A 22129-nucleotide genomic window follows, 5' to 3' on the forward strand; every position below is an offset into this window, starting at 1 on the left:
TTGAAGATTTAGTATTATTATTGGCCTGAGCATGATGTACTTAAGAGATAGAGGCAGGCATATCACTGTAAGTTTGAAGCCAGTATGGCTAACATAGTTTCAGATGAGCCAAGGCTACACAGTGTGGTCTTGTCTCAAAAATAAAATTTATTATTATTATTATTATTATTATTATTATTATTATTATTATTATTATATGGTGGTGCAGGAGTCAAAGTATGTACAAATGAGTGTAGATTGTAGATGACTGCATAGTCCTGAGATGGTACTGAATCCCCTGGAGCTAGAGTTACGGGTAGTTTTGAGTAACCCATGGTAGGAAGCAAACTCCGGTCCTCTGAATGAGCAGAATGAGCTCTTAACTGCTGAGCCATCTCTCTGACCCCTTTTATTCTTTCTTAAAAATTGGTCCTCCAGGAAAAAGTAAAATATCCCCATCCACTGATATCTACTTAAACTTAGCCTCTCTTTAAAGAAAGTCCTCTTGGTAATTCCTTGGTTAAAACCACTTGAATCAAAAACAATTTAGGGGCTAGAGAGATAGCCCAGTAGTTAAGAGCACTTGCTGCTATTTGAGGGAACACAGGTCTAGTTCTTCTCAGCATCCACACTGAGGCTCATTATCATCTGGCCTCTGCAGGTACCCGCACGGCCATGCTGTGTGTTAATTCATGCAGGTATACATGTATGTACACATAAACAAATCTTTTTTTAAAAATAGCCATTTGACATTGGAGCTAAGTAATTCCTTCTCTGTCTATTCCTATCACTTCATTTTCCTTAACATTGTCCCTATTTCTGAATACCGGTGGCTCCCTAAACACCACACTAACCAACATGCTGGGACCTATCTCTATTTTTTTTTTAATTTGATTCTGAACTAAACAAGTACTTTTGTTTTCTAAATGTGAGATTATACAATGAAAAAATATTTTTCAGGTAGCTAATAAAACTTGTGGATATGTTTTCTTTTCTATCAGCCTATATTAATTATGTACAATACAAGATTTCATCATGACTGTTGACATACATACCTCATGCACTTTGATCATATTTACCCTCGTTACCTCCCTTATCTCTTCTCACTCTTACTGATAGCCATCCTCCTCTCAGCTAGTACCCCACCCGCTTCCGTGTCTTTCTTTGATTTACTTAATGTATTTATTTATAGTGAACCAATTAGTTTAATTATGGTTACTTACTGGAATATGGTGCAGGGTTATTTATAGGTGCATCAGTGACTTATTGGTGACTATGCCTCACCTCCTCCACCACAACTATTAACTATCCAAAGATCCTCAGAGAGGGGTCCCCAGGGGTCTGCCACCTAGCTGCCATTAACTACCTGTAGATCCTTAGGGAAATTTGGGACCATAACACTCTACTCCTCCTGCACTTAGATTCTTTCCACCCCTATTACTACAGTGCTCCCTGAATCCTGCAGGAAGTGATATAAATGTTCCACTTAGGGCTGAACACTCCACAGTCAATTCTTCTCAGCACTTTGATGAGTTATGTTTCTCTGCAATAGCTATAGTCTACTGCATAAAGAAATTACGCTGACCACAGTGGATAAATATTTAGATGGTGGCTTGACAGACCATTATGTACATTTAGAAAAGCAACAGTGATGACTACCCACCAGGGCCTATGGCCTCTCTAGTCACAGGCTTTTGACGAGATTTACGGTGTAAATGTAGACTTCCTCCTTTAGAGCAGGCCTTAAATCTGCTCTGAAAGCAGCTGGTCTCTCCCATAACAGTCATGCCATTATTGTGCCAGGGAGCACATCTTTCCCTGGGAGGTCAGTAACAAGACATTCAGGGTCCATGGCTGAGTAAGTCTGTTAATAACAATTCTCCCCCAGCACCCTGCATAACAGCTCTGGTACTGTGAACGCTAGCTAATAGAACAATGGCCTGATTTCTCTTTGTCCTTAACGAAGCAAAATACATGGTGTCCTCACACAGGATCTTACAACCTGTGTGGGTAACCAAGAACAGTGGAAATAAGTACCTTGTGCTGTTTGGAAGTCCTCAGGGACCTCTCTGGCCAACAACTCATGGGAAAGTAGCTCAGCCTTGGCATTAGGATGTTTGTCTAATAGCCTATGGCTTCTGGGAGTTACTTTATCCACCTGTGCAATATACCTCTGTTCAAATCACTTTTTCAAACATTTACTCTTGTACACAGTGTCTGTGAAAGGTATTCTTATGCCATCCCTCCCCTCCCTACCTCCTCTATCCCCATCCCATTGGTCTGCTTTGTCTCCTTAGACAGTTTTACTTCAACTTTCAAGTGATACATAGATACATAAATATACAGATTCATAGAGAGACCATTTTATTTACCGATATAAAATCTAGGAACCACAAATGAAAGAAAACATACAGCATTTGTCTTTCTGATATTGACTTAATTTGAGTTGCTTTCTTTAAAAAGTCTTCCTTGAAAGCCAAGCTAAAAACGCAATTAGTATCATTAAATTATTCAAAGAATAGAGCAGATTTAACTCTAAGATGGTCAGTCCATTGCCCACTGTGGCAGCTTATACTAGGTTATGAGACATTAGAAACTGAGTTTAGAAAGGTCGGTGCTAGGTGAACTGTTCTCCAGGGAGGGGACGTTTTAAAAGTCCATATGCCTAGCAGGAGAGTGGGTCTGGGGAAGAAAGGGAACGGAAGGTGAGGCTGGATTATTGGAAAGAGAAGAAACTGGTTCTTGAAGCTGAATGTTTGCCTCTGCCCTAGGCTCCTCCTAGGGATGTAAATCCCGATGTCCTCCACAGGCTGGCTGGCTTCTGTAGTGACGGAGGAATGCTTGGGGATTACTGGCGCTCTTGTTTAAACCATCTCCATCTACGCTGTGACAGACTGGCTGTTCCCCAAATAGCTATCTTGCATGAAAACAGAAAGCAAAACAGAACACATAATCAGTGACTATTCTCCTCCACCACACAGAACCCCACACAGAACCAGCCCCTGAGCTCCTGGAACACTACGTCCCTTTGCCTTCTAAGAGATAATTGCGGTGCAGTTGTGACCAAAATGAAAAGTCCATTTTTAACCGGAGCCTCGTGATCACCCCATCCAGATGAAGGAAGCCAAATTTCCGTGAGCCAATTCCAGGGCCCCCCAAGGCTTATAAAGAAATGGTTTTGAGGGAGATGGGGGAGGCAGTCCAGGAAAACGGTTTCTACCTAGTACGTCTTTTGGAAGAGAGGGGTCTAAAGCTCCAGACCTCATCTGTCTGGTGAGCAGCTCAGTAAGGTGCTGTCTAAAAGGGAGCAAGTGGTCAGCAGACCTTTGTGGGTGTCCTGTACTAGTCAGCTGCCGCATGAGCCCCTTGAGAGAAGTGACGAGGCCATGGGAACAGATAAGGCCCAGCCCAACCTTTGCAGGTTAAGGAAGACCTGACAGAAGAGGAGGCATGTCAGATGAGAGCCAAATAAAAGTAGAAAGCAGGTCAGTGCCCTGGGTTTACAAATGCTATAGTTTCCTGTCGGCAGTTTCAACTGATTATTATTCCAATTACTCTTAGTAATGATATGTCTCACTTTCATTTATTATTTTTAACTTTTGAAAATTTTAAAAGTAGTTACTCGACTGTTCCGTTTCCCCGCTGAAAGCTGTTATGCAGTCATTCTGGAGCATATGCTTTTGTTTTCATTTGCATTTTGACCACAGATTTTGCAATCCTATCTGATGTACTTGTTAGAACATAAACAGACTACAGTTACGTGCTTGTGCCACTAGGTGGTGCAAACATATATTAGTCAATTGTAGATAATAGGGTTCATCTGCAGATCAGAATTAATTCATTACCACAAAGGGGATATAGACACTAGAAGCTAGGGAGTCGAGGAGAGAGGTAGAGGGGGCGCACTCTCAGAAGAGACAGACTTTGTTGCTAACTGAAGAGTGCCGAAGCAAAACCATAAAAGTGAGAAACCTCAAAGATGTGGCAGAGGAAAAAGCCTTGGGGAGGAAGGAACTGCTTACTTTCCATAATGATGAATTCTTACTTAACAGGGCCATTGCAGAGGGAATAACAGAGTAGTTCAGTCATATGAACTAGAGGACATCAAAAAGTCCTTCCAGGCTTTTGTTCTGGCCACTGGAGGCCCAGAGATTAAATGGCATAGCCCTGTCATCAAGTGAGGACCTGACACAATAGATAGACACAGGAAAAGACAATTAAGACAGCAGGAGACAAGAGATCAGTTTTACCAGGTGCACTGGGAGAACAAAGCAGAAAGCACTTATTCTACCAAAAAAAGGAGAGACAGGCTTTGGTGGGCATTGGTGGACAGAGACGTCATGGGGGACTTGAGAAGTGCTAACAGCACTGGCGGAGAGAGCAGCATGAACACAGGTGTGGAGGGTTGAAGGCTGCGGAGTTCACCGAGCTCAGCAAGTGCTTACTGGGTGCTCCCCCCCCCCCGCCCCCCACAGTGTGGAGTGAGGTCACTAAGATGGATAGTACTTCTGAGCCTGTAAGCTGTTTCTCATCTCCTGAGGAAGATTCACACAGGCACGGAAAGTCTCAATGTGACAGGACAGCTTAAAATGTAGCTCTTTTGAATTCTGTCTCTGTCCTTGGGCCCCAGTGATCTGGAGCCCAGGGATTCTGTGAGTCTTCTACACCAGAATAGGGAGCCCACAAGAACAGCACCTGGCTGCATTTGACTTTAAGCCTCTCTTGTGCTTTTTAAAGTTCTGAAGTTTGTAGCCAGAAACAGTCAGTTATACAAAACCACACGTGGGAGCCAGGACACATACCCAGGTGCATCTGACTCTTGCCAGGCTTTTCTTCTTATTCTTCTCCACTGGATCTCAAACACAGAGTCACCATTTAGCAACTGTTCCTAAGAAAGAATGAAAACTTTCTGGACAAATGCCTGTGCCCACACCCCCACCCCCCGCCCCCGCCCCCACCCCCATTCCACGAATTGTGGCCATGGTGGAAATAAGCTTATAGAAGAAGAGGGGCTACTAGATGCTTCTTTCCTGCACGAGCAGAGTGCCAAACCGTTCAGGTTGGCTTGGGCAAAGGCAGTGTGAGCCAGTCTTCCCTCTGCTGGCTTCCACACCCAGGGAAGGAGACCATCTGGCTACAGCATTCTCCCTCGCTGGCATGTGCGGATCTGTATTTCATTTCAGTGTGAGAGCTCATGCTCGCCCCGTGGATCACTGACATCTTGGAGTTGCATTGTTTGCTTGAAGTCAACTGGAATGAGTTATGAGCTGGCAGGAAAACAGGGATGTGTTACTGAGAAGGCCTCAAGAAGGGATACAGACGTGCCTGTAGATCCATGAGACGTTAGAATCACCCAGTAGAGAACTCTTCAAGAGATTTTTGTTACAGCACATCTAAGTTGAATAGCCAAGACAACTTTGAAGACAAGGAAATTTGAGAACAGATCCCCATCTGGGAAAAAAAAAAAAAAAAAGACAGGAATTAAGAACATTTAGCCTGGAGAAACAGACACCGCTGTTACCATGGGTGAGGCAACAAGAATTAGTGATGCTACCCTTAGGGTGCTTCCCTCTGTTCAAAGAATAGCTGAATGAACAATAACTAGAGAGTCCCTGTTGCGGAACGAGATAGAACAGAGATAGCTCATACATCTGGAGGTGGGAAAGGGACACTGAAGAGGGGAGTGTGCCAGTGACAGATCAAACACAATGACTTCTGAGTTCCATGTCTCAATGATTTTATGCAAATGGGAGAGCAAAGGTCAGATGTCCTTTAATAACAAGTTCCCCCACCAATACTAAATATATAACCTTACTGGTAACATATTATAAGTTATGACTGCCATAATTTAGACTCTAGAGGCAGGATGGGAACTGGCATGGACCTGCCAGTTCGTGAAGGGTTAATGTTGAGCAAATGGTTTCCCCTCTTTGTATGTAATCATACTCTGGGCAGTCCTCACCTGGTAGGATCACTATGAGTCTGAAATGCTGTATCAATGATCCTAGCACATGCTGTGCCTAATCTTTAGTCTACACTGGTCAAAAGAACATTGCGGACTCACCTTCTGCTTAAGCTGAACTTGGGGAAGCTGTTCTTGGGAAGTGATAAGATAAAAAGGGTGGGGTGCAATCAGACAAGGTGTCACTGGGGGAAACACCTGTGATGAGAAGCACCAGCAACATGAAGCCTAAAACCAAGGTTTTCAGAACAAAGTTTGTGTTACCCTTTACAGAAGATGCACTTATCTTCAGTATTTCTCTTAGAAAAGAGAAAGAGGTCAACAGGAAGGCTGAGGCTTATGGAATCCTGAAGTCAGTCTTCAAGAAAAGCTGTTTACTGAGGTCCCAATGTGAGCTTTCTCAATCTATTTCTCTCCTCTCATGGCATCCAGATCAACACAGCGTCCTGGGGCTTAGGGAGCTGTACCAAGTGACAGGCGTTCTGAGATGTTGATCATCTCAGGCACTGTACGCACAGCCTGTTGCCTCCAAACACAATGATCATCATTCATATATCTAGTGTGCTCAACAACAGATTTCCGATTGGTTGTACACAAAGAGAAAAGGATTACACTGGGGAAGGAATGCTCAGATCATCAGCAACTGATATTGTTGGGGTCTTGTGAATGTTCTTAAGAATTGAACCAGCGTAAGTAACTTGATTGGAAAGAAGTTACTGTGAGCCAAGTTACCCGAAGCAAAGCAGGGTGCCAGTGCGTCAGTTAACCAACTGATACAAATGCTTCAAGCAAAGAGAATATAAGAGTCCAGGGTCGAAAGAACTGTGCCTGGATGGGACCTTGGAATGGGGCTTCTTTTCCTGTGTTGATAGGTAAACCACATTCTCCCCATGCCTTTTTGTTCATGACTACAGCATAGACTGATTTAGACGTCTTCTAAGAGCCTCTCAGAAAGGCTATCCAATCTGCCTCATCTGTGGGGTGGAAGAGCCCTCAGCACAACCATCTTCTGTAAAATGGACAGGGCTCTATGTATCTAGAAATAATTTTCATTTTTCCTTTGCCCTACTAGACAGACCATATATTTTTTTTTTTCATATAACATCTCAATGTTATCCCATCCCTTGTATCCTCCCATTCCTCCCTCACTCCTGCTTTCCCCTACTCCCTTCCCCTATGACTGTGACTGAGGGGGACCTACCACCCCCCCATATATGCTCATACGGTATCAGGTCTCTTCTTGGTAGCCTGCTATCCTTCCTCTCAGTGCCACCAGGTCTCCCCGTCCAGGGAACATGGTCAAATATGGGGCACCAAAGTTCCTGTGAAAGTCAGTCACCACTCTCCACTCAACTGTGGAGAATGCCCTATCCATTGGCTAGTTCTGAGTAGGGGTTCAAAGTTTACTGCACGTATTGTCCTTGGCTGGTGCCATAGTTTGATCAGGACCCCTGGGCCCAGATCTGCCCTTCATAATGTAGGTCTCTAGAATGCTCTGGATCTTTCTATTTCCCCCATTCTCCCATGCTTCTCTCACCTAGAGTCCCAATAGGAAGTCTTCCCCTCTGTCCCATTTTCCTGGTAAGTGACAGCTTTCATGGGACATGCCCCTTGGGCTGCTATGCAGATATAAGTGAGTATATACCATTTGACTCTTTCTGCTTCTGGGTTAACTCACTCATTATGGTCATTTCTTGTCCCATCCATTTGTCCACAAATTTCAGGGATTCCTTGTGTTTAATAGCTGAGTAGTATTCCATAGTGTAAATGTACCACAGTTTCTTTATTCATTCTTCTACTGAGTGACAGGCTGTTTCCATGGTCTGGCTATTATGAATAAGGCCACTATGAACATGATTGAGCATATGTCCTTCTTGTGTGCTGGAGCATCTTCTGGGTATATTCCAAGGAGTGGAATAGCTGGGTCTTGAGAAAGCCTTATACCTAGTTTTCTGAGATAGCGCCAGATAGATTTCCAAAGTGGCTGTACTAGTTTGTATTCCCACTAGCAATGAAGGAGTGTTCTTCTTTCTCCACATCCTTGCCAGCATGTGGTGTCGCTTAAATTTTTGATCTTAGCCATTCTGATGCATGTAAGATGGAATCTCAGAGTTGTTTTGATTTGCATTTCCCTGATGACAAAGGAGGTTGAACATTTCTTTAAGTGTTTCTCAGCCATTTGATATTCCTCTGTTGAGAATTCTCTGTTTAATTCTGAGCCCCATTTCTCAATTGGATTATTTGGCTTGGTGGTGTTTAATTTCTTGAGTTCTTTATATATTTTGGATATTAGACCTTTCTCAGATGTAGGGTTACTGAAGATCTTTCCCAGTCTGTAGGCTGTCACTTTGTTCTGTTGACAGTGTTTCCTGCTTTACAGAAGCTTCTCAGCCTCATGAGGTCCCATTTATTAATTGTTGACCTTAAGGCCTGGGCTGTTGGTGTTCTGTTCAGGAAGTTGTCTCCTGTGCCAATGTGTTCCAGGCCCTTCCCCCACTTTTTCTTCTAACCAATTTAGTGTCTCTGGTTTTATGTTGAGGTCTTTGATACACATGGACTTGAGTTTTGTGCATGGTGACAAATATGGCTCTAATTGCATTTTTTTATATGTAGACAACTGGTTAGAACAAAACCATTTGTTGAAGATGCTACCCTTTTCCCATTGAATAGATTTGGCTTCTTTGTCAAAAATCAAGTGACCATATGTGTGTGGATTCATCTCTGGGTCTTTGATTCGGTTCTATTGATCAACCAGCCTATTGCTGTGCCAGTACCATGCTGTTTTAATTACTGTTGCTTTATAGTACAGCTTGAGATCAGGTATGGAGATTCCTGGGATTTTTGTTTTTCAATATGAAGTTGAGAATTGAACTTTCAATGTCTTTTTTTAAATGTTTAGGTATTTTGATAGGGGTTGCATTGAATCTGTACATTGCTTTTGGTAAGATGGCCATTTTTACCATGTTAATTCTCCTGATCCACAAACAAGGGAGATTATTCCATCTTCTCATGTCATCTTCAATCTCTTTATTCAGAGTTTTGAAATTTTTTTCAAACAAGTCCTTTACTTGTTTGGTTAGAGTAACTCCTAGATATTTTATATTGCTTGTGGGTAACGTGAAGGGTGTAATTTTCCTAATTTCTTCCTCTGCGTGATTGTCATTTGTATATAGGAAGGATACTGACTTTTTTTAGTTAATTTTGTATCCAGCCAATTTGCTGAAGGTGTTTATCAGCTGTACTACTTCTCTGGTGGAATTTTGGGGGTCACTTATGTACACTATCATATCATGTGCAAATAGGAATAATATGAATTCCTCCTTTCCCATTTCGATACCCTTGATCTCTTTTTGTTGTCTTATTGCTCTGGCTAGAACTTCAAGTACTATATTGAAGAGATATGGAGAAAGTGAACAGCCTTGTCTGGTCCCTGATTTTAGAGGAATTTCCTTGAGTATCTCTCCACTTAACTTGATGTTGGCTATTGTCTTGCTGTGTATAGCCTTTATTATGTTGAGGTATGTGCCTTTTATCCCTGGTCTCTCCAAAACTTTAAATATGAATGGGTGTTGGATTTATCAAATGCTTTCTCTGCATCTAAGGAGATGATCATGTGGTTTTTTACTTTCAATTTGTTTATATGGTGGATTACATTGATGGATTTCTGTATACTAAACCATTCCTGCATGCCTGGAATGAAGCCTACCTGGTCATAGTGAATGATATCTTTGATGTGTTCTTGTATTCAGTGTGTGAGTATTTTATTGCGTATTTTTGCATCAATGTTCATAAGAGAAATTGGTCTGAAATTCTCTTTCTTTGTTGGGTCTTTGTGAGGTTTTGTGGGATAGATTCACCCATTTTCTCATTACTTCCCTAGGCTGGAAGCTCTGATGCTTCACTGGTCTGGATGGCAGGAGGCCAGTCTTGTAGTTTGAGTCTCTCACTGCCAGTGACCCCCAGCTCCCCTGTACTGTGTGTTCCAGAATCATCTTGGGTATCAGGGTGTGCACTGGGTCAGGCCAAAGTGTCCATAGCCTTCTGGGTCCCCTTGTGGTACTGGAGCTCTCCAGAGACTGACGCTGGTTGGGTGGAGGGGGTCTGCTGGCCAATACTCCTTCTTGTCTTCATAAGATTTCCTTAGTCCTAGAGCTTTGATGTTCCACTGGTCTGTGGCTCCCAGCAGCGTTTTGGGACCCAGACTGCTCACAGAGTCCAGGTTAGTGTCATGGGGCCCAAACTGCACACACACACTGAGTCCAGTTAGCATCTATGGACCCAACCTGAGTGTTGAGATCTCTGGACCCAAATGGGCCTCAGGACCCAAATCACACACCAAGCTCAGCTAGAGTCTCAGGAGCAGAACTGCACACCAAGTCCAGTTTGGGTCTCTGGGCCCAAACCAGCACGTAGCTCAATTAGGGTCCCAGGGCCCAAAACTCACACCAAGTTGAGCTAGGGACTCTGGGTCCAAAATGTCTGCTGAGTTCAGCTATGGTCTCAGGACCCAAAGTGCACACCTAGCTCAGCTAGAGTCTCAGGGGCTGAACCATGCACTGAGTCCAGTTTAGGTTTCAGGGTCTGAACCATGGGCCAAGTTGAGATTGAGTTATGGGGCCCAAATCTTGCACTGAGTCCCCTCTTCCACTGCAATTCCCACTGGTCACCACACCAATCACCTCTGCTGGAGGGTTCCTAGCTGCCAACCGCAGCTGCCACTAGGTCCGAGAGCATCCGCGCTCCTCTCGTCTTCAGGGGTATGCAGGTTCTCTGTATTTTGTTCCTTTTGAACTTTGGAGTACTCCCACTGTAGTGGGGTGGGGAGCTTGGTGTTCCTGGTTAAGAATTCTGTGCAATTCCCTGAATCATTTACTGGAGCTTCCAAACATGGTCCACACTGCTCACTGCCATCTTGGAGTCACCTTGCTAGACAGACTTTTGCCTGTAGCATAAATCACCTCCCTCAGTGTTCTGTTTTCTTTTGCAGCAACAGCGGCAGCTTGACCTCCTGACGATTACCAGCCCTGGTGAGTAGGTGCTGAGCACCATTCTGCTTGGATGCTTACCAGAGTCTTACCTGTCCAAATGTGAGCCTCCTCTGACTCTCTGAAGGAAAACAGTTAATTTTTGCAGGTTAACGTCCTTCCTCCTACCCTCTGTGCCTCAGCTCTGTTGCCTCCTGTCTACTGCAAGTGATAGGGATGCCCCTCTGGGTGACAGCTACATTCTCTGCGTGGTCATAGTCTCCCCCAAATCACTCACTGGACTCACATAGTAAGAAATTTCTCTGGTTCCCCTGGAAATAAGTTTTAAAATTGCAGGGAATGGAGCAACTTCCTGCAAGGTGTTGTAAAACGAAGCAAGGATGGCTCATGAGCAAGGGCCGTTCTGTGAGGTGATGAGATTTGGTCACTGGTTGGTCGAGTGTCAAGGTGGCTTTTGTTTTTCTCCATTAAGGGAGAGTCAAGCCTCAAAACAAAACAAACAAAAACAAAAAATAAAAAAGCCTGTGACCATGGGCCAGGTCTTTTCTTTTCCTGAGGCCCAGTGAAGAGGGTGTACAGTTTAGTGACATAAGAGAGCTATTCTACTTTGGTTTGGAAAAATCAAGGCTAAACTGAGCTAGAGAAACAATTTTGTTTTTGCTATTCCAAGAGATTCCATGGGCATTCGTGAGTGGCTGCGGTAGTTCATCTTCACCAATGGGTGACAAATTAAAATATTTTAAAAAGCCCCAGTGGCCAGCTCCTGTGCCAAACGTTAGCATTTTAGTTGCTGGACTATGAAGGAATGGGCTCCTAAGGACAGAGCTAGTATGGCAGAGTGCTCATATGAAAATGGTGCTCCAGGAATCGCTCTCAATAAATGGAGAGACATTCAATATCATAGTACGCATATGGACAAACTATGTTGGCCCCGCCTTCTTCCCTCAGGCTGGTTATGCTTGGGTCCAGTTAGCAAAAAGCTTGAAAAACTGCACACACTCTGCAGGCAGAATGCTAGTGCAAGGGCTAGGTACCTCCTCGTGTATGTATAGGACGGCGAGAACAAATGTAAAGTGCATTTACCCACGTCGGGTGACGTATTTCCACGTGATACAGCTCTTTGAACTTGATGTATCAGAAGAACGAAGGTAGAATTGTTATTTTTGAGACTTGTAGCCCAGACTGTAGCCCAGACTGACCTTGATTTCTCTGTGTTGTTGAGGATGACCTTGAATTCCTGATCTCATGATTCTACCTCCCAAATGCTGGAGCAGCGTGTGCCATCATGCCTAGCTGGAAACTGTTTAATATAATCCAATAAAATAAGCTACATTATATACATATACGATTAACATTTCTAGAAATGCCATAACTTGGGTCAATAGAAATTCTCCTCATCAAGGTGGGGCTCAGGAATTGCCTTTGTCCCGTCCTATTTAGTGACATTCCTAATGTAAGAGTGTTTTTCTTAAGTATGATGCACTACTCAGATCGAATATCTCCACATCCCATCCCATGTGGTCACATCCTGGTGTGATGCATAGATAGATAGATAGATAGATAGATAGATAGATAGATAGATAGATAGATAGATAGATATGCACATATATGTGTATATATATATATATATATATATATATATATATATATGGGTTCTAGATCTGTCTTCAGTTGTTTTAGAAGGAGACTTTTAGGCTAGTAAACTGCACTTCTTTTGTGCTAGCTTTGACTGCTCTTAATTGTTACTACACAGATTTAAACAGAGTACTTGTGCATTCCAATATGCTCCTTTTAGACAGCTGTGGGATTGCAAGTGTCTCCGCACTGCCAGAGTCTGAGTGGTTTATAATTATCCCTCCTCCTAGATGAAAACAGAATATCTTCTAGGTCAGTACTTCCCAAAAGATTTGTGTGGCACACTGGTATGCTGAAGTGGGATCTGCTTCTAAGCAGTTGTGAGATACTGATCCATGAACCTCTCAGGGGCATGGGGAGAGCAATAGCAGCCAGATCCCCAGGGTGTAGCCTGGATTCCAGAGGGCCAGACAGGTATTACTCATGTGTTCTCTGTCTTGAAAAGGTTGGTAAGCACCATTTGATCATAGATCCATGTCAAAAGTACTTAAGGTATTTGTTTCTGCCTATCAAACTCACTCCAATTTCCTACATCGCCAGAAGCTTCAGCCACTAGCTTTGGGCTCACTGCCTCTCTGGAGAGGCTAGTGGCCATGGATTTATCTGCACTCGTCATCAAACCATCCAAAGCACGGGTCAGCAGTCTGGTGTGCTGCCATTCTGCGCAGACTAGAAGCCTTCTGAAATACAGACTTGGAATTTGTAAACTTTAACAATCTGTACTGTATTTTCTCAAAATTGTATTTCTGTGTTGTGAACCACAGAGGAAGAGGTTACAGGTAGTGCAGAGGACTCTGGATAAGCAGAGGTCAAATGTTAGGGGAAGAAGGCTCCCCTTGATAAGAACTAGGGAAGGGAGAGAAAGGGGATAAAAGGGGGGATGGAAAGGGAGGGGAAGAGGGAGAGGGCGGGATCAGGAGGTGATGAGGGAGGGGGCTTTAAACAGGATGTAAAGAAATCAAACTGCAGAACAAGCAGGTAACTAATATTGCTAATCCCACCTCATGGGAATAGCTCTGAGACTAGCTGAAATGCAGAGGTTTATGCATAGACAAGACTTCCTGTCGGTCACAGATTCTCTGTGATATTTCTCAATATCTATAAATTGAAAATATGTTGTTGTGTTACCAATTCCTGTAAATCTTATATTGGAAAAAAAAAGCCATATCCTATGACCATTCCTACACTCATTATCATATTGTACAGACTTGTTTATGTTGATACATACGGTTCTGGTACATTCATCTTAAACGCTGTATAGTAGTCCACGTATGATAGCATTGTAACCTCTCCATTTCATTGATCATAATTTAGATTATTTCTAGTGTTTTCTAATCACAAAGAATTTTACTAAAGACAGTTGTGCCTGTCTCCTTCTATATAAATATGAGATTTTCTCTAAATTATATAACTCAGTAGAGGAATTACTAATCATATGCATCAAATTTTCTATATAGTGTACAACTGTTCTCTAGTTTAGGAAATCTCCTATTCTAATAACAGAATATAAGAGTTTCCCTTTCTCCAACTCCTCAACACTCAGATCTGTCAGACACAAATTTTGCCAATCAGCATGGTGAGCATTAAATGGTACGCCAATGTGGTTATCATATATGTCCCTGGGTGCTGGTAGGGTTGATTATCTTCTGTCTGCTCATTGCTGCTTTGACTTCCTCTATGATTTGACTTATCTTATCCTTTATGTATAGACTACTGGGTGATCTCTTTCTTACTGATTCACAATTCATTATTCTGAATATATGGCTTATATTCACTGAAAACATCTCAGAATGAGGCTTATACTTTTTTATTGCTGTTGTTGTCTATGATATGTTTTTATATGTCAGTTTTTTAATCAGTTAATTTATTTATTCACTTTACATCCTGATCATAGTCCTTTCCCTTCTCTCCTGCAAGTCTCACCCTCCCTCCCTTTTCCCTCCTATTCCTCAGATAAGGGGATTCCCCCAGCCCCTACCCCAGTCACATCAGGACTGAGAGCTTCCTTTTCCCCTGTGCTCTAGCGAGGTAGCAGAGAGCAGAAAGCGGGCAACAGAGCCCATGGCAAGGGAAACCCCCCTGTTCCACTTCCTTTACTGACCCACATGAAGCCTGAGTTGTCAATCGGCTACATGGGTGTAGGAGGCCTAGGTCCAGTCTATGCATGGCCCTTGGTTGTTGCTTCGGTCTCTGCAAGCCCCTCCAGGCCCTGGTTAGTTGGCTCTGTTGGTCTTCTTGTGGAACACCTGGCACCTCCAGGTCCTTCTATTCTTCCTCCTACTTTTCCAGAAGACTCCCTACACTGTGCCCAATGTTTGGCATGAGTCTCAGCATCAGTTTTGAACTGCCACTGAGTGGGGCCTCTCAGAGGACAGTTTTGCTAGGCTTCTGTCTGTGAGCATAGCAGAATATCAATAATAGTGTCAGGATTTGTCTCTCTCCTATGTGTGGGTCTCAGGGAAATGCAAATCAACATGATTGAGATTCCATCTTACATTCATAAGAATGGCTATGATCAAGAACTCAAGAGACAGCATATGCTGGTGAGGATGTGGAGAAAGGGGAACACTATTGCATTGCTGGTGGGAGAACAAACTTTGGAACCACTTTGGAAAGCACTTTGTGCTTTCTCAGAAAATTGAGAATAGCTCTACCTCAAGACCCCGCTATACCACTGCTGCACATATACTCAAAAGATGTTCCACCATACAAGGAGGACATTTTCTCAACTGTGTTCATAGCAGCTTTATTCATAATAGCCAGAATCTGTAGAAGGTTTTTGTAAGTTTAATGTTAAGTTTATCGATCTCTTGCTTTAAGAGCTATTTTGTGATATAAATCATTTCCAACCTGACTATACATCTATATATTGTTTATAGATGTAAGGCCAGCATTTTGAGGCTGGAGTAGGAGGATTGCCTCACATTCAAAGCCAATCTGAGATACAGAATGAGACCATCTCCAAAAACAAACTTGTAACAATGACATCTGCATAGATGCATAGCCTTTAATCAGAGCACTTAGAAGGCACAGACAGTTGAATCACTGTGAGCTTGAGGCCAGTTCTAGGCCAGTCAGGGCTACATAGTGATACCCTGTCTCAAACAAACAAGGGAGAGAAAGAGAGAGAGAAAATATACCTGTAATGTTGGATAATTTCTTGTGTTTACCTAAGCCTTTACTTTGTCTCATCAATGACTAATCTCTGCATGCAATATCAGCTAAGAATTTAATTATTTTTAAATTTACATATGATTAATTCATTGTCTCAGAGCCATATGACAACCAGCCCATCCTATCCCCATCTTCTGGCAATTATATTTCCATTACACTAGTTTTCCTATGTGCAGAATCTGTTTCTGAGCTTTGGTCTGTATGTCTAACTGTTCACCAACTCTCCAGTGTTTTATGTAAATAAATTCCAATTTTAATATTGTCTTCATAATTTATTTGAAGACATCCTTCCCCTTTTTCTTTTTATCCTTACCTTTTGAAGGTTATAATTGTATATTTTAAAATTATACTTCTTAAACAAGATCTAATCACTTCTAATGATTTATATTGTGACAACTTAATTTAATTCATTGGTGAACCAATGAGACATTTCATCTGGTAAAGGCGCTTGTAACATAAGTCTGACAACTTGAATTTAATCCCCAAAATCTATGTGTCCTGTCTAGATTTTTTTATGTCAATTTGATACAAGTTAGAGTCATCTGAGAAGTGGGAACCTTGACTGAGAAAATGCCTCTATCCTATAAGACCGGCATGTCAGCAAACCTGTAGAGCATTTTCATAATTAGTGATAATTGTGGGAGAGTGCATTGCATGTTGATCCTGGGTACTATAAGAAAGCAGGTTGAGCAAGCCATGAGTGAGCAAGCCAATAGGCAGAACTCCTCCATGACCTCTCCATCAGCTCATGCCTCTCAGATTTCTGCCTACCTTGAGTTCTTGCCTTGGCTTCTCTCAATGCATTCCAATTCAGGATATGTAAGCCAAATAACCCACTTCCTCACTAAGTTGCTTTTGGTCATGGTATCTCATCACAGCAACAATATCCCTAACTAATACACTATGTAAAGACAGAAAGAGAGAACCCACACCACAGAGTTGTCCTTGGACCTCCACACATGCACTGTGACATATATGCATTATCACATTAATGATAAGCTTAGAAGTAGTATATATTTATGTATAATAATTCAAATATAATAAAACAGTTTAATGTATTTCTTCTTCTATACTTTTTCTGATCTGCTCTTTTTATTTTTTTTTTAACCTTACTAAGTTGTGAACCCAGAGGCTACACTATTGCTAAGCATGTAGCTGCCATCAAAATTATATCCCTGACCCCTTTTTTCTCATTTTACTTTTTATTTTAAGGTAGGGTCTCACCAAGTTGTCCAGGCTAGCCTTGAACTCATTCTGTGGCCTTGGCAAACCTTGAATTTTTAATCTTAAGCCTTGGCCTCCTGAGAAGCTTCTCTACCTTTTTCTTTTTATTTTGTCTTAGAGGTTGAAATGTTACCTGCTCTTTCCATCTCCTGTGCAGAACTGGCTGCTATAGATTTTCTCTCTGGACTTAGCCAATCACCCTGTGGTTATATACTGTACCTTTTCTTATAAACTTCAGTCCTCCAGAATTTCTTTCATCCTCAACCAGACAAGTGTCTTGGTAGCTTCCTACCATCCATTACACAAGGCCCTGTCGCTGCCTCCTCAATTTTGTTTAGCCTTTTAACTTTTAATCTTTCATAAAAAGAGAAAAAAAATGTGCTGTTGGTGTTAGCAACTGGCTTTTCCACAGGGCTTATGAATGTCTGGGCTCTGTTTTCTATCGCGCTGCATCCCGCACTGTGCGACTGCACTGAAGCAGTTGTAATCGTTGTTCTAATGAGAGTCCTGGATAATCCTATTGATCAGTACTATCCTTATTTTGGCTTCTCCCTAGAGTGGAAACTTGTCTAGATATGAGTTCTAATTTGAGGAGTTTCCCTGGCACTTTGAAGATTTTATTCTTTGTCTTTTTATGTTAAAGTTGCTGATGAGATGTCTGCTGTTATATAATTTAAGGAACCTATTTTTCTTGGGTAGGTTTCAAGATTCATTTTTAATCTTAATGGCTTAACTTTCTTTATTCTTGTGTCTGGGACTGAGCTTATTTTTATTTTATCCTGTAATTGCCACCTAAAAATCTGTCCTTCTTTAGCTTTGGGAAATTATTAGCAAATTATACCTTCTGATACTGCCCTCCTCCATCACTCCTCTGATTCTCTGCTTTGAAAATTCCTATGAAACAAACGTTGGCCCCCACCAAGTGCCTTTCATTGTTCTTAACTGTGGTCCATTGACTAGGAAATGTCCCCCCAGGCTTTGGCACCTGAATAATTGGTCTGAAGTTGATGGCACTGTTTGTGAGGCTTAGGAGGTGAGACCTTGCTGGAGGAAGGCTTTTGGGGACAGGCTTTGAGGATTCAAAGCCTTCTTGTACTTCCAGCCTGCTCTCTGTGCTCCAAGCCACTTGTAGCTATGTCTCTCACCATTTAATTTCTATTTATCCCTCTGGAACCATGAACTAAAATAAATTCCTCCTTCTATTAGTTGCTTTTGATCATGATGTTTTCTCTCAGCAACAGAAAAGTAAGAGTGATATTAATCCAGCTTTCATTAATACTTTCATTAATTTCATCATTTTTCTCCGTCATTGAGTGTCTTGCAGGCAAATTTAATATATAAAGCTATTTTTGGCCATCTCTAGTCTAGGTTTTTACTCTACCTTTATATATTTTAATAAACTATACATTTTCCATTTTCAATGTTTCAAACTTTGTTCATATCCACCTGTTCTTGTTTTATTTCTGCCTATTCTGTTCCATCATTTCTAGGCTATTTTAATGCCTTCAATTAGTTTCTTCCAGAACATCTTCAACATGCTTATGTTAAAATCTTTGTTCTGTAAAATCACTTTCATCTGGAGGGAATTCAAATTCTAATTGTTGATTTTGATTAGCAATTTTTTTAGCTTTTGATTTTTTCATTTTGGATTTTTGATTTGGAGGATCACTTGAGAAAGGAAGCTTTGTAGTTTTCTCTTACCCCAACCCGAAAACTCCTTCTGTGCTCACATCCCTCTCTGTGGTGTTTTCTGCACTTTCCTCTCCCACGGCTTCAGAGTAGGACCCAGGGAATACAGCAGAACCAGCAGCAAAACGTTGGTGTGCGTCTAGTTCCAGAATCGATATCCTTCACCTTCCCAGGCCTGAGATGCACAGGTGCCCTCTCTGGAGAGTTCTACAGCAGTCTTCTTTACTTACCTCTTCCCGTTCCTCCAGAAGCTTCTCTGATCTCTATCTGCTACAGTCCACACCGACTCCCTCATCCCACAGGAGGCAGCCTAACCTTCTTCCCTTGCTTCTGAATCTAGAGGAGCAAGCCAGTAACCCCAGAACCACTCGCCTTGCTGCACTTCTGTTCATCTCAGCATTGTAGGGATTTGTCTCTCATTGGGGTAGACCTGTCCATCTACTGCTTATTCATATGTTATCATATATATCCAGCATCCAGTAAAATTAAAAATAAAGGAATTTATTGAAGCATGGACTCAGTTTGTCATTACAGGAGCCCAGCTGTAATTTCTTTTTTACTTCTTAGAAATTTCATTGTTCATAGCCTCCTCTGTGGAAGGATAAGGAAGTACTGTTTTGCTAACAAACCCTTTATGAGGGGCTGAAGACATGGACACAATAAAAAAAAAATTAGGGAGCTGGGGAGTTGGCTCATCGGTGGTTAAGTGCACTGGCTGCTCTTCCAGAGAGCCCGGGCTCAATCCCTAGAACCTGCATGGCACCTCACAATGCTCTGTAATTCTTATTTCAGCAGATCTGACGCCCCCACACAGTCAAAATACCAATGTACATAACATAAAAATACATTATTTATGGGCTGGAGAGATGGCTCAGAGGTTAAGATCACTGGCTGTCCTTCCAAAGGACCTGAGTTCAATTCCTAGCAATCACATGGTGGCTCACAACTATGTATAATGAGATCTGACGCCCTTTTCTGGCATACATGCAGGAAGAACATTGTTTACATAATAAATAAATCTTTTTTAAAACCTTTATGAGATATCAAAAACATTTTTGTATGTAAATACATAAATATAAAGGGGATTTTTAAAATGAATTAGGGTATACTATATAAACCCTCTTTATTTGAATGAAATGACAATCCTATAATGTTATGAAATATTTTCTGAGAATGCCACAATGCTAAAAGTCATACTGAAAATTTTAATACTCTATTGCCTATTAATGATTAAATTACTTAATTCTGTATGGTACTCAGGTGAATCAATCTATCATCTATCTATCTATCTATCTATCATCTATGATCTATCTATCTATCATCTATCCATCTATCTATCTATCTATCTATCTATCTATCTATCTATCTATGGAATACTAGAAATTTCATCTGAAGCCTCAAGCCTGTTTGTATGCACTCTATCACAGGCCTGCAGCCCAAGGTCTTTTTCACATTTTACTTTGTATTTTGACATATGATCTTACTAAGTGACTCGGGCTTATTAAAACTCAGACTATGACCCTGGCACCTTTGAATTTACAATCCTCCGGTCTCAGCCTCGAGAGCAACTAGTCTACTCACTCTGCCTGAAAGATTATTGTGTCCCTCTCTGGTTATTTTTGTTTTGTTTTGTTTTCTCAGGAAAATTTTTTAGAATGAGAATTGTTGAGGAAAAGTTCGGCATTAAGCAGGCTGTCACAGAGGGACTAGTTCTTACCCTGGTGGAGAACACCACAAATCAGTGTGGAAAACAGCATCAGAAAGCTCCTTTTGAAAGACAAATAGTGGGTGTGGAATTTCTTTAACATCTCCAGTCTATGGAGATGGCATTTACCAGTGGATAGAGGAAGCCCTTGGGGTAGATTTTCAGCTCTTAGCAATTGGAAGCTATTCAACTCATGCAGAAATAGTAAGTACTAGTGGTATATGTGGGACTTCAAGGTGGCTCTCTGAGCACTTGCCTCACTGGCCACCAGGCTGAGGGAAAGGGAGAGATGCTGAGCTGTGTATCTACCCTTACCAATTCTTAGAAGTAGCCACTTCTGTCCAAATATCTGTAATCAAAGCAAGCCACCTGGAAGTTCCTAAACTCAATAGATATATAATCTCCCCACAGGGCAAGGCATACCGATGAGGACTATTAGAGTATTTGGACATAACTAATATACTTTGTCACACTTCGCTAAAGATTTTAATATTTCCAAAATCACATTAAAACTGCTGGTCATATGCTGGGCATGGTGGCGCACACCTTTAACCCCAGCACTTGGGAGGCAGAGGCAGACAGATGATCATTGTGAGTTTGAGGCCAGCCTGGTCTAAAATGCAAGTCTATGACAGCCAAGGCTACACGGGGAAACACTGCCTCAAAAAACAAAACAAAACAAACTAGCTAACTAACAAAAAGATTTTAAAAACCAAAAAAAACCTGCTGGCCATAGCTTTTTAAAGAGAAACTATTGAGCTATAAATCATATGTCATAAATTTCACCCTTTTCAGTGATATTGTATGCTCATAGTCATGCACTCATCCATCACCATCTCCTTCCAGATTATCATAAAAAAAAAAAAAGCACATATCAAACTCATGGTCCCTTCCTGTTTCTTCTTTACTGTGTTCTTTAACAGCCAATAATGTACTTACCGTCTCTAGAACTTGTCTATTCTGCATACTTAAAAAAATGGTATCCTGCCATATATGGTTTTCGTGACTATTGTTTGTTTGTTTGTTTGTTTGTTAAAGTTACCTGGTGTAACTTTTCAAGTTTCACTCATTGTATTGTGTATCAGAACCCTAGTGCTTTTTGTTGCTGCATAATGTTTCATTGTAAGTTTATCCATTCATTGTTGATGGGAATGTTGAGTTGTTTCCATTTGGGGCTGTTTTAAACACTGTTCTACCTGCATTTGTGTCAAGGTTTTATGTGCACTTAGGTTTGCAGTTCTTTTGAGCATGTTCCTATGAATGGAATCACTGCTCATATATTAAACTCCAGAATAAACATTTTGAGAAACTGACAAGAACAGTTTTAAAAATTTGTTGTATCATTTTACATTCCCAGCTATAGCATAGGACAGTCCCATTTTTCCACACCCTCTCCAACACTTGCCATGTGTCTTTTTGATTAGCATCAGACTGTTGAGTATAAAATAATATTTCATGGTTTAAATATGTGCTTTCCTTGGTGTCCAATAATGCTGACTATATTTTCATGAGTTTATAAACCATCTGTATAGCTTATTTGGAGAAATATTTGTGCTGTTAGTTCTTCCCATTTTAATTTGGATTATATTTCCTACTTTATTACTGAGTTGTTGGATTTTAGTGTATTTCTACTACATGTGTGGATTATGCGTGCGACTTTATCAGATTTGCGATTTGCAGGTTTTTTTTTTTTAATATTCTGTGGGTTGATAGAGTTTTGTTTGTTTGTATTTATTTTCTTAATAATGTTCTTTAAAATATTTTTCTTTGTTTTGA

At 41.4% G+C, this 22129-nt stretch overlaps 1 protein-coding gene across 1 annotated transcript in view; it reads left to right on the forward strand.

Moving 5' to 3' along the window:
- Agbl4 (AGBL carboxypeptidase 4) overlaps positions 1-22129 on the forward strand; it is a 1177749-nt gene that overhangs the window by 848058 nt on the left and 307562 nt on the right. The window contains exon 6 of the mRNA XM_051171890.1: positions 10929-10968. Within this exon, the coding sequence (XP_051027847.1) occupies positions 10929-10968 (40 nt within the window). The remainder of the gene's footprint in view (positions 1-10928; positions 10969-22129) is intronic.

This window comes from Acomys russatus, chromosome 29, assembly GCF_903995435.1.
Source record: "Acomys russatus chromosome 29, mAcoRus1.1, whole genome shotgun sequence".
In the NCBI taxonomy this organism is placed as follows: Eukaryota; Metazoa; Chordata; class Mammalia; order Rodentia; family Muridae; genus Acomys; species Acomys russatus.